Source organism: Stegodyphus dumicola, chromosome 10 (assembly GCF_044657685.1).
Source record: "Stegodyphus dumicola isolate Sdum_Otavi_A_Nest chromosome 10, ASM4465768v1".
NCBI classification, from domain to species: domain Eukaryota; kingdom Metazoa; phylum Arthropoda; class Arachnida; order Araneae; family Eresidae; genus Stegodyphus; species Stegodyphus dumicola.
This window is the reverse complement of record NC_140777.1, coordinates 152439066-152452565: the sequence shown is the minus strand read 5'-3', so window position 1 is coordinate 152452565 and position 13500 is coordinate 152439066. Positions and strand designations below refer to the sequence as shown.

The following is a 13500-nucleotide window of genomic DNA, read 5'->3' as shown; positions in this document are numbered from 1 at the left end:
AAATACAGGATTCTAATATTTGGTAGCAACAATTTAAAAACTAATTCACTGTTTATATTGAATCAACATAAAATGCCAAAACGAAATTAATAGTTCTTCTGGGTAAATTGCCGCTTTGGACTAACAATTGAAATAAAGTAAAGTGTAAAAAGGTAAAATATTGATAAACTAAAATAATATAGCCTAAAATTTAAATGAAATAATAAAGCAAAAAAGATAAGGATAAAAAAATGACAACAAGTAAATGTTTTGAACAGTACTTTGGTAGATCCAAAAGCGTCTGGTTTGGTATATTTCTAAAAGAAATAAAAGAAACTTTCATAACTTGTTTTCTAATATAAACTCTTTGTATTTCGATACAGTTTTCACATCGTTTAGTCAACGTTTTACCCCCTGAAAAAGTAATCTGAAGATTTGTTCCCAAAATATTCCATAACTGCTGTTTTCACGCCATTATCATCATTAAATCTGCTTCCAGGAAGGTCGGATATCAGTTTGAAGAATACATAGTAATCGCTTCGGGTTAAATCTGGGCTGTAATGGGATGTTCAAGGTCCTTAAACCCACCATATGACTGCTTCTTTAGCTATGGCATTTGAATGCACAGTAGTATTTTAATAGAGATGAACTCTGCAGCTATACATTCCATTTTTTTTCCCTCGTTAATTTCATTGCGCAATTTGTGCAGAAATTTTGCATTATATTCTGTATTAATGATTGTATTTCTTTCTTTAAAGTGTCTCAAGAAAATCCATTGACAGTCCCCCTAAAATATTGGTGGCCATCATCTTTCCCATTGATTGCTGCACCGTTACTTTTCTCGGTGGCCTTCCATGCGATTTTTTGCACTTCGTTGATTCCCTGTTCGATAATGAATTGCTGTAGAGGACATTGTTTCATTAGCAGTTACAATCGATTGTAAAAAATGTCTCTAATTCGCAGTGTAAACCTGAATATCTTTTCTCAGCAAAAGACACGGTACTGTTTTTAAATTTCTGTAAGAAGTCTGTTTACTCGTTCTGCAGAGACGTAAAATTCATACAGAACGCGCAAAGTAATTGTTTTAATTCAGTGGAATTCAAACTTTATGGCATTGCCATCCCGTAAAACTGCAAACGATTCAAAAAAAAAAAAAAAAAAAAAAAAAAAATGCGATCCCTTTCAAATCGTCGATACTTAGTTATATACCATCACTTCAGACTTTTCAAGATTGTTCTCCACCTCGCGACTCCAACTATAAATTTTTGCCATCCAGTCTGGAGTCGCGGCTCATAGTGTGAATACCACGGTTTTAGATAGATTCATTCCCGCTGCTATCTTCCTGACTTTAATCTCGTATTACTCAGTATTTTCTCATGAATACAAGCAATTTTTTCTGATGCCGATGCCTCCAGTAGTCGATTCCATGAAAATAATCCTTTGCAGATTTTTGGCTCATGCGAAGCTAATTTATCTATTCCTTTAATGTAGAACAGGAAGGAGATACGCATGATCCAAACTTTGTTTTATTCCTTTCGGTCTAAGACCTTCTTCAGTCAAAAATTTGATAACAGAATGATGCTCAGTTTTAAACATTTTTGAACAATTTAGCATATTACATCATTCAGTGAGCAGTCAAAATACATGCAGACAATTTCCCTTGGCGCTAACGAAACTTGTAAATTCGTTCATTTAGATAGCCTCTCTATTTGCCTGCAACAGAAATTTATTGCCAAACACTTTTTAGATGTTAGGCTAGAAAATTTTGTATCTAATCAGAGACGGCAAAATTTTTAGTATTTAAAATACACCGAGGAAAAAAATTGGGATTGCAAAGTTTTTAGAATACAGGGGAGGTAGTGGACAGAAGAATTTTAGATGCAGCTAATGCAAAACTTTTAGAACTGAGAAAAGCATTGAGCAGCAAAATTTAGGGATGGCAAAATGTTTTTGAATTAAGGAAGGCACAGGGCGGCAGAACTTGGGACCTCCAGAAATTACACCTAGAGGCAAAATGCCATGCGCCAGCCCTAGATCAAATTAGGTATTTTCTTCAGTTACATGAAAAGTGCTGTTTTATTTTGGCTTCTAATGAATTTGAAGCTATCTTTACAGATGTTTACAGCTTTTAAATACTTCTTGTCCTTAGAAATATCGCAATTGCACCTGGTGGATTTGTTTCTTGAGCTGCTAAAGTTTATTCGCATATTTTGCTAATTTGGTATAGAGAAATTTCATTAGTTAAACTTTCACTAAATGGTTAGAATAGTGAATATTAATAGTTAATAATAGAAATAGAAGTTTCTACTACTGAGGCTGAAGTAATGGTTTTGTTTTTGTTGGGAAATTGAGAAGTATCGGTTGCAGGTTGTAGTTGAATTTAAGCTCTTAATTCGCCGAAATGCTCATTTTTGCAAAATTATCCGGGTAACATATTGTTTTTGAACATTATCACTAGATGGCAGCACTATATAAATAACAATTACCACACCCAATCTGTCATAGTGATGGCGTCATGCTCTGAGTATCGGCGCTAAACGTTCGTGGTCTTCCAGAAAAACGTCTGTGTTGTCACTCTCCAATGCATTATCAAAAACATATTCGTATTTTTGATGAAACATCTAAGTGGGCTGAATGTTCTTAACATCGAAAAGTTCTGATTTGGGTCTTGGAGAATGAATGAAAGCTATATTATTTGGATTTTTATCTGCAGAAATTGCATTATATATCAAAGAAAAATTTATTGCATTTTTACATAGTGTTATTTTTTAGTCTTTTTCCCTTTATTTGTATATTACAGGTTCTTTATGTATCATAGATTTAACTATTAATAATTTTTGAAATAAAATTAGCTGCTGGGCATTTGTGATTAGTTATTTGTAACTTTATAATATTTACTAACTGTACTCGTCTTCTGTTTTTCATATCATGTAATCTTTAGTTTAATTCTAAATTTAGTATAAATTAGTTTTTGATTTGTATAATGTAGTATTGATATGGTAAACATTTTCTGGAATATTTTTGCAAATCAAATTTATTCCCTATTTTCTTGTTAGTTAGAAAAGTTTAGTTGCTAACTTAATAGTTAGAAAACATTAGTGCCTCTAATTGCTTAATAGTTATAGATATCTTTATAAACTAGCATTTCTAAATTATATGTTGGTATTATATAATAAGGATTTTCATATTTTAATTTCAATGCATACTTTTATGTTATTGTTTATGGTTATCACTTTTCAGTGTTAGATGTTCCGTCTTTACCAGATTCTCCAATCAGAAGGCGAGTGGTGGAAAGAGCTAACCTTGACATCACGGAAGGTAACATACCACAATTTCTTAGAATTCTTCATTAATATATATTACTGTGATTTGAAATAGTCTGTGAAAAAATTTATTAAATTTTATGTTTGAAAATTTGTTATAAGAGCAGTGCATCTGTTGTATATGAAATGTATCTATTACATATAAAACATTAATTAGTCTGCATCCAGAACTTTAAGCTGAAAAATTAAAGATTAGTTTGAAGCAATTGTTTGCTCACTAGTGGCTCTGAGCTGTCAAACAGCTGAACATCCACTAGAGTTCAAATTCCTGCAAAGGGACTGAGTGCATGGGAATTCTCTCTCTCTCTCTCTCTCTTTTTTTTTTTTTTTTTTTTTTTTTTGGGTCTCTTGAGTAATGTGATTCCAAGCAATCTTTCCGTGGAACTTTTCCTTAAAGGCATCACTCACCTTAAGCAGACAGCTCGAGGGTGCTTTTCCATAACTTAAAAAACATATTCCAGTTCATATTCTATCATAGCTTTGCTTATGTTTTTCATATATCTTTTATTGCATAACATTTATCAAGTCAACAGGAAAAGACATTGTTTTAGTGCATAAAATTATTATATCCATTATACTCTATATTATCTATTTGTTGATGTTTTGATTTGTGGTTATAAATTAAAACACAAGTTTTCTTTAAATGATCAGAGTGGAAATATTTGACAAGTTGTTTAACTGAAAATCTTACATTATAATTGATATATGTATATTTTTTATGTTATCATATCTAGTTTAAGAAAAGGTATCCTGGAAAACCTACTAAAGCAACTATACTTACATTTAGAAAAATTACAGAACACCCATGTTGTCAGTCTTCAAGACATAAATAAGATTAGCTTACACAACTGCTGTTAAACATTTTAAACTATCTAGTGATAATTTCTTAAAAAAACACGATTATTACAGTTATTGTTTAATAAACTATTGAAAAATTAACACGTGTCCTTTATTGGATTTAGTTTTGTTCTTCTATTTCAAGCTTTAGTATTTCATGTAAGAAAAGCTACCTTTTCCCCTCTCTTGATACTGACGACTAATAATTGCTCTGTATGATAAAAAAAACCACATATGAAGTGAAATTAAAATTCTGGCAGATTTGATTTAATGTGATTATGGCAAAGCACTCAAGGGCTCTCTGCCAAAGAGGAGGGATGCCTTTGTGGAGGACTTTCTAAGGGAAATTGGCTTCTATACATATTACATGTGGGAAAAACCACAAAAATGCTCTTGCAGTCAGCCTGTTCGTGGGATTTGAACCTCGGACTGAACTACCAGTGTTCAGGCACTCAGCTGCTGGTGGGCACCTCTTCTGGCTGGGATCTAAATAAATTTACTAGTCCTTTAAAATAAACATTATCCTGTTCTTATATGTTTTCTTATACCTAAAATCAAGTTTTATGTGCTTTTTATAAAACTTGCCATATGTGTTTATGTAAAAGAAAATAAGGATAGTTTCCATTGTAAAACAGTAAACACCAAACACTTTGCTCCAGTAAAATATATGCATCAACTTTACTACAAATGAAAAAGCATGCTTTCATCCATCATCTGATTGTGATTGTGGTAGAATTCTTTTCAGTTACTTATTTCAATAAACAAAGAATGGAAGCAAGTGACACACATTGAAAACTTGTTATTCAGAATATTTGTTTTAAAAACAAAAACACTATTTAATTTAACAGTAGTCAGTAATTGGGTGTGTCTCATTGTAAAAAATTTGTTGGGCACATGCGGTTCTATAACAAAAAGATGCCTCTCGATTAGTTTTATAAACATTGTTTATCTTCAGAATTCAAAATATTGTTTACATTTATTTTAATAATTTAAAATAGTATAGTAATTGACAATTATCATACTGCAGTAATGTTATGTTTTTAATCAGCTAGTTTTAGCAGTATATTTTGTTTAGCAATGATATTCTGTATTATATGTGAATACGTTGACTAAATGGTACTTCTTTGTTTACTCTTCCTCAACCATATTTGTACCAAGATCTCAGCTGTAATTTTTCCAAGCTCGTGAAGTACGAATGTAAAAATAAACAACACAGTATATAATAATAATAATAATACTCACATGGCATTTCCTAAGAATATTTTTAAGAATTCTTATCCTTATTTTTTTATCGCATGTTATTGTTACAGTCAACTGCAGTACTTTCACACATATTAAACCTGTTTGTTACACCATTTCATGGACATCAGCATCTCTGCATAAGAATACATAAATCTATTAGCAGTGGCGAATAATGTTTTGAAACTGCTAAATCAGTTTCTAATCTGGTGGCCCTTCTTCTTTTTGCAATTTTAAACATTGCGCTTCCAGCTGGTTGCATCGTTAATGTAAAGTTTCATATTATGGCCATTTTCGCATATTCATTTGTCAGGTAAAAGACCTTTTCTTGAAAACAATTTGTGGTATCTATCTTATTATGTGATGAATTAAAGATTTTGAATATCATATTTAAAAAAAAAAAGCAATGAGTATATTTTTAAACAAACAGTGCAAAAATTCAAAAGGTGGTTAATAATATAAGAACATGCGGCGAGAGCACAAGTGCAACACGGTGCTCATATACAAGTATATGTGCAAGGTATGAGAACATGGACCCGGTGCCAATATACAATCACTTGGTCAAGAACACATAGGCAGATTTTGGCGTGATATCTCGGTTAATTTGCAATTCAATGTTGGGGACCACTATAACAAAGAAGTAGTGACTAAACTGTTTCATACTCTGCTGAATTTTCTTCCTCTGTAATTAAAATTGGTACTTCCTTGTTAAATTGACCACTTTGGCCAGAGGCCAGAATCAAAATACTAATCGCCAGAATTGGCAAATTTGTAATACCAGTAATAAAAGTAACAGTAAACTTTTAATATTAGTAATGTATCATGTGTGTTAGTATGTGTATTTCGTTTAATTCGTATTTAACAATTAAAATTTGTATTTTTAATTGCTTTCTTTTGATATGTTTATAATGTCTGCTAATAAATATTTATGTAAGAGCGATGTGTAGAGCGAGGAAAAAAATGGTTCGTTCTCCCACACCACAATCTGTGTTTGTTTAAAAAATCCAGTGCATAAAGTAAACTGTTTTCACTTGGAAAAAAAAAAAAAAAAATTGGAGAAATTACACTAATTTGGCAGTGCATACATTGAATCTTCTGTATATTAAATTATGTAATTGCAGTTTTTCATTTTTTTATGGTTGCCATAGTGTTTTGTAACTTTCACCAGATAAATTTTAAATTTCATGAAAATGCACTTGTGATGGCTAGTTTAACAAGGAAGTACTTTAAATGTTTATTCAAGATTGATTAAAAATAAATGTGATATAACTATTTCCTACCTAAATTATCAATCAGCAATAATTAATATAAATGTATTACAATCATGTTTATGCATAATACTTCTTTTTATAAATTAAATTTGCAGAAATTCAGAGGAACAGGGAGTTTTATAGAAATGCCGATGTCAGGCCTCCTTTCACGTATGCCTCTTTAATACGTCAAGTATGTAGTGTTTTTATTTTTATCATAAAGATTTTTAATATAGTTAAGTATCTGAGTATGTAACTGTTATTAACTAGGTGCAGTAGTTTATTAGTTAGCTGGAATGGTAAATTTCATATAATTGATGTAACCATGCCACAAGTAGGACGAGTAGAGCTGAATATTAAATAATATAATAAACAACAAAAATTGATGTGAGTAAATTTACAGGACTATAGTTTTCAGATTTATATGCAAAAGCAGATTTATGGAGTCATGTAAATCACAGTTGTAAGGTCCCCAATATTTCAAGGAGTTTCAAAATCATTAATTAATTTCTAAAATCTAGTAAACATACATCATGTCTTAAATTGAGTGTCCCTAAAAGTTCTGATGAATTAGGCTCATCACTTCGTAAATTCACAATTGATTATGCCAGTTCTTGTTTTGTTTTATTTTTGTTTGTTATATTAACATTTGATATGAACATATTTAATGAATTTTAATTGATTTATGTAATCTTAATAATGATGAAAATGTTTGAACAGGGTATTTCAGATATATATATAATTAATTGTCTTTTAATTTATGCAATGGTGATTGTTTTTATCCAGTCATTTTTATGCTGTGCCTTACATCAAAGTTAATTTTAACACATTGAGCGCAGCGCCGAATTTGCTGTCCTTTCCGTTCAGCTGGCAGCGAGCTAAGACGTAAAGCTAAGCCATATTTTTGTTTAGAATGTTTCAATACCTTTCATTAAAACTAAATTTGATCACATTTCATTGAGACTATATTTATTTTTTAACTTTAATACTGTCAGCCCCACGAACCGACGCCAGCCAAATGAAAATTCGGGGACCAACACCGCGCTCAACATGTTAAGAAAAAGAAATAAGATTAGTTTTTCTGTTACATTCATTCATCAGCATAAGTTTAGCAGTAATTTAATACTATAAAGGTGACGCTGCTAATTCGTGATTTCAACTTTTGTAATTTGAATAATGTGAGGAAGGTTTTTGTCATTACATCTCTTTAAAATACATGGAAAGTACTTAAAATGCAGAACTCAATATCCATTGTTGGAAACTGAATGAGAGGAATGTAGATGTATAGAAATTTAATGATCTGTCACTTAATAGCTTTTGAAGAAATTCATTATTTATAAGAATATTTACAAAGCTATATTCGTTTGTTGTAGGAGATTAAGGAAATTTAAGTAGAATATTTTTTATAAACATTCCATTAATACAAAAACTGGAAATAAGCTGAAAAGTAAGATAATGAATATTGAAAAATATATGCCAAATATGAAGAGAAGAAACTTTAATTATTATTCTACCAAGAAGATTAGGTGAATAATCTGAAGAAACCAAAAGCATCTTTGTAACTTTATTTTCAATATTATTGACTCTGCATACTAGTTTGTAATAAATTTCAATTAAATGCAGAACTCGGCAAGCTTCCAATAAATAAGCATTTTAACATTAAAACAGCTGCTGTAATCAGTGTCATGCTTAAGAACACTAAATTTAAGAAATGTCTCTTAATTTAAAACTTTGTTATATTAGCTAAAGAAACATAATTATTCTAATAAAACATGTAAAAACTGTAAAATATACCTAAAAACTGAAATATAAGAAAGAGAAATATATTGAAATTTTTAAAAACTCTAAAATTTTTAAAAACTTTTAAAGTCCTGATTTGATTAAATATATTAAAATTCACTGAATAAAGTTGACTTATCATATAATCTTAAGGTAAAATTACAAAATGCCTCAAAACAAATTCGTCAGCATTCAGAGATATTTTTGAGCTGAAAAAGACTGAGTAGAAGAAGTTTTATATTATTAAAGATAAAAATGAACAAGTAATATCATTTTATTGGAAATGAGTGAAACAGATGAGGGAAACTGACTGAATGCTGCACTGTCAACCAAATGATGAGAGTATTTAAGCAATGTAATGTAAAATTGCTTATAAAAGGAATATTATAATACTGCTAGCCACCCTACATTATCCTGTTGAAATATGGCTGTGGGCAAGCCCTGAAAGTAAGAAAGGACAACTGGCTCCAACACCTCGGAGATGTAGTGCTGGCTGTTTAAAGTACCGGCAGTGCGTACTAGAAAAGTGCGAGAGTGATATCTTATACCATACCATACCATAATACCTGGTGCAGGACCAGTGTGGCAGTGTATAATGCAGCTGTTCAGCATCCTCTCTCCATGGTATCTCCAGACTCGAATCCGACCATCGTCGTGTTGCAGACAGAAACATAACTCATCAGTAAAGACAATTTCATTCCATTCTGCTGTCCACATCCTTCTTTCATCGCACCATTGGCATCAGAGATGTCTGTGGTTCTGCGTCAAGTGTAGACAAAGCAACAGACGTCTTGCAGACAGACCACTCTGCTGTAAACGGCGTTGAATGATATGCACAGACACTGGATGATGCGTTACAGACTGAATGTGCTGTGTTATAGTTTGTGATGCGACTGAGCAATCCATCACTGCCATGCGCACAATGTTCTTGTCATCATGTGAAGTGGTACACTGAAATGGATGTGATTGAATACGTCGGTCCGTCATACCCTTCTGCATCCAACAGTCACATATCCTCATTACAGTTGTTTGGTTTCATCCAACCGATTTCCCTGAAAGATAATCCACACTCTTGGTAGGCCACTATCCATCTTTTGTTGAACTCGGATACTTACTTGATCAAACGATGATTGCTGTTTACTATGAGGCATAATTGATCGTTTTTTAACCTCCCCCCCCAAAAAAAAACAATTGCCAAACTTGAAATCGTCCAAAACTCCAAGCCTTAAAGTGCGCCACAGGCGCGCGTGATGTGCGTCTGCTGAAATTCTAATCATTTGCATATCTCACTTCCGCTAATGCATATTGTAAATTTCATGTTATTTGCATGCTTCCTTCAGGGCCACATTTACAGTGGCTGGCAGTGTATATAATAATCATTTGCAAATAAATAAAAACTTTGTATTTAGGAGGGGGGATTAAGAATGTAAAATTTTTTACAGGGGTTATTAAGAAACTTAAAAAATAGTAGAAAATATTGTTCTGGATATTCATATAAATAAACTTCATTCAGATTGCAATTTTTATTGTAATAACATGTCACAGCCACTAGTTTGGCATTAACATGTCAATCATGGCATCTTAAAATATTGATATTTGAAGTATTGTCTATGCTGTTTTTAGCTATTGTATTTCTTTTTTTTTCTTTTTTTTTATTTTTTAATTTATTTGCTTTTGAGTTGACATTTTATAATTTTAAGAAACATTAATATGCTATGTCCTTAAAAATTTTTCCTTTTTTTTTTTTTTTTTTTCTTCTTTTGTAAAATTTAGGCTATAATAGAAGCACCTGAAAAGCAACTTACTTTGAATGAAATATATAACTGGTTCCAAAATACATTTTGCTACTTCAGAAGAAATGCTGCGACATGGAAGGTATATAATATCCCACTTTCTGCATCTTCTTTATTATATTATAGTGTCAAAGAAAGTTGCATACTTGTTTACATTAAATACAGTGAATCCTTTTTACTCCAACCATTCACAGTTCCATATGATTTTGGTCTTTTTGTCAAAATTACTGTTGTAAGGAAGTGATGTTCATCACCATTATTTATGTACATTCTGTGAAATTCTGGTCACTTTTAGAGGTAGTCATCTTAAGGAACTGGTTTATGATGAGAGGGTTCACTGTATTTTTGAATTTTTTCAGTTTCTAATTTTGGTACTGAATGCTGTATAGAGGGAATTTTTGTGATATTTATTTTGTTCAATAAATATTCAATTTTATTATCAAATACTGTAATTGTTCACATTATTTCATTAAAAAAATTTGTGAATAATACTTCATATATATGTTATGCGTTAAAAAATAATAACAAGCCATGTGAATTGGTAATATTTTGCCATAATGATAGGGAGGGAGGGGAAGGTTTTGCTGAAAACTTTTAATAGTATTGCATATTTGGTACTCCTTGTGAATGTTTCTCTTATTAAGTATTAAAGAATAAAATTTCATGTTTTATTGAATAAGTGTGATATACTTTTATTTAGTTGTTGAATTGAAATGTCAATGTTTAGTTGTTGAGTTGAAATGTGTTGCAAATTTATTGTTAGTTAAAGTCATTTTTGGACAATCTAATATTAATGAACAATTTCTTATAATATTTTAATTTATATTTGACAAGAATATTAATTTGTTAATTATTTCCAAATTGCTGTATTTGATTTAACGTAAGCGATTTCATTTCACATGATTTACGATGAATATTTTTTATCTTACATGAGTTGCTAACAAAGCAGTGTAGTACAATGGTAATATTTGGCTGGATTCCCTCTCTACTGTATATGTGCCTACATTTTTAAATTGAGGAAATGCATAATAAAATAATTTAGAATTTTTTCTATATCATAGTTAAATTTTCTAACTATAGCATGAAAGCTGTATTTTTCAGAATTAAAATAATTGATATAATCTTAGTTATTTACCACAGTGGAAAACTTATGCGTATTTTGTTTCTTTGTGAATATGACATTAATTTAAGTTCAAGTTTGTTTTCTGAATATTCTAATGTAACCTTTCCATGTTCTGTAATACTGGGTCATTTAAGTAACAGTAAGTGCTGTTTTTCTGTATTCGTATTAAATATTGTATCAGTTTAGGTAAAATGTGTTAAATTAATTTTCTTCTGCATGTTTATTGCATTGAGTGGGTTACTTTCTAAAATTTTTCTCTCTTTACGATCTCTTTGTACTTGATGCAGGCCTTGTTAGTAACTTTTCTGCATAAAGTAATTGTTCTTTTCAGGGAAAATTCCGGAACTCTTCCTTCAAGGTACTTTGCCTGTGATTTTTTTATCCCTTGCTGTTTGTTAGTCAAACTGTCTTCATAATTACAAGATAACATTTATTTTTAAAACAAATTACTATAAAATAAATCAGTCATATTGATAAATTTGAATACTTTTAAAGGCTTTCTGGTCTTTAAGTTCTCAGTATATCTTTTCCTATACCGAAATAATTTTGATTTTCTTTGATAGGATGTATTTTTAAGTTGTGGAGCTTACTTTTTTCAGACAATTCTTAATATTAATTTTACTGTTATTTGAATTAATTTTTGAAGAATTATTTTTTCCGTTGTAGAGTTTATAAATAATTTGATTTACTTTATGAAATGATTTTGCTGGGCCTTCTGTATTTCTACTTGAAAAGCTTTATTTTATTTGCTAAATCATATTTTAACTAATATTTAAAAAATAGTATGCATATATTTTTTCATATGAATCTTATATAATCTTTTAAATAAAGTTTAATGCACATTCTTTATTTTTATTGTATTTCTGTATATATATAATTAAGATATTTGAGAAAAATTTTTGTAACAAAAATCTTACATTTAATTAGCATCGGGTACCTCCATCAAAGAATTTATTCAAACACGAAAGTTTAGCATTCATATTTTGTTTAATAAAAGGCCATAGAATATAACATTAAGAAAATTTACTCTGTAAATTATATAGCAGCATTTGTTAATAATATTTATAAAAAAATTAAGACAAATATTTTAAGTTGCTATTTTCTCCAAAATTTTCAACATGCTATTCTTAATAAATATAATACTTCCTCCCTCTCAAATTCAGCTATACTTTAGAATGAGATTTTTTAAATCTAGTTTGGAATTTGTGTCTTTCTCATTAAAAGTAATAATTATATTTTTTAAATCTTAAAATTATAGTTATGGGTAATAAATTATTTATGTTTTAATAGCTGGAACCATTAAACTTATTACTTTTATTTCATTTTTAAATAGGAGAAGCTGCATTTATGCCATGAAAGCTTTTAAAATGTTAAACATCAGATGTTTTTCTTTTTGAAAAAATTAAAAAAAAATATTACATTATGACTAACTGAAGCAGAAAAATTTTTCAAAATTATTTTCATTGCTGTTTCTTTTTTTCTTTAAATTGAAATAAATTTTCTTCTTTCCTAACTTTGCTCTCTTAACTGAAATCTGTCTTAATAATTATTTTTCTTATTGGCAAGTGACACACTCAATGATAAAACTGCAGATGTAATTTATTTTCAATTTAAAAATTCACCAAAAAAATTAAATTAAATAAATGTAGTTATGGACACAGTGACAACTTTTTTTGATGTTAATGGTACACAAGATAGGCTTGATGTAAGTATCTAATTTATAACTGATGTCATTGTGTATTAGATTGTAGATATTGTGTTTTATGTTTGTTTGCTTAGTGAGTTTTTTATGATTTTTACTAAGTAGATGAAATAATAGTTTAGATTGAAAAAAAAATTATTTCACTTATTCAGATATAGAATTTGATGTTTTTTTTTCCCTTCAAAGTAGTGTTGTTTTGTTTTACATGTATGTATTTAAATATAATGTATTTATTCTATATGTGTGCAGTGAAATCTCAATCTATCAGTTTTCAAATGATATGCTTAAAAACATTTATTTGGGATTCTAACATTAATAATTCTCTGGATATGAAAGATATAAAATTGACAGTAATCCAAAGTCCAAAAGGACATCCTCGTTCAAACAAAATTTGGAATTTCTTAATTGTTTGCGATAAAAATTCTTAATGGGGCTCTATTTCAATTTATCTATTATAAAGAGGTGTATGAGTTTA

At 29.8% G+C, this 13500-nt stretch overlaps 1 protein-coding gene across 8 annotated transcripts in view; it reads left to right on the top strand.

Moving 5' to 3' along the window:
- Positions 1 to 13500, top strand: part of LOC118191585 (forkhead box protein P4-like) — an 821276-nt gene that overhangs the window by 769816 nt on the left and 37960 nt on the right. For 6 of the 8 annotated variants that reach the window (XM_085825723.1, XM_085825722.1, XM_085825716.1 and 3 more), the window contains 4 exons: positions 3220 to 3297; positions 6745 to 6821; positions 10181 to 10282; positions 11655 to 11681. In XM_085825723.1, coding sequence (XP_085681849.1) covers positions 3220 to 3297; positions 6745 to 6821; positions 10181 to 10282; positions 11655 to 11681 — 284 coding nt within the window. The remainder of the gene's footprint in view (positions 1 to 3219; positions 3298 to 6744; positions 6822 to 10180; positions 10283 to 11654; positions 11682 to 13500) is intronic. The other 2 variants (XM_085825725.1, XM_085825724.1) reach the window with 1 other exon arrangement.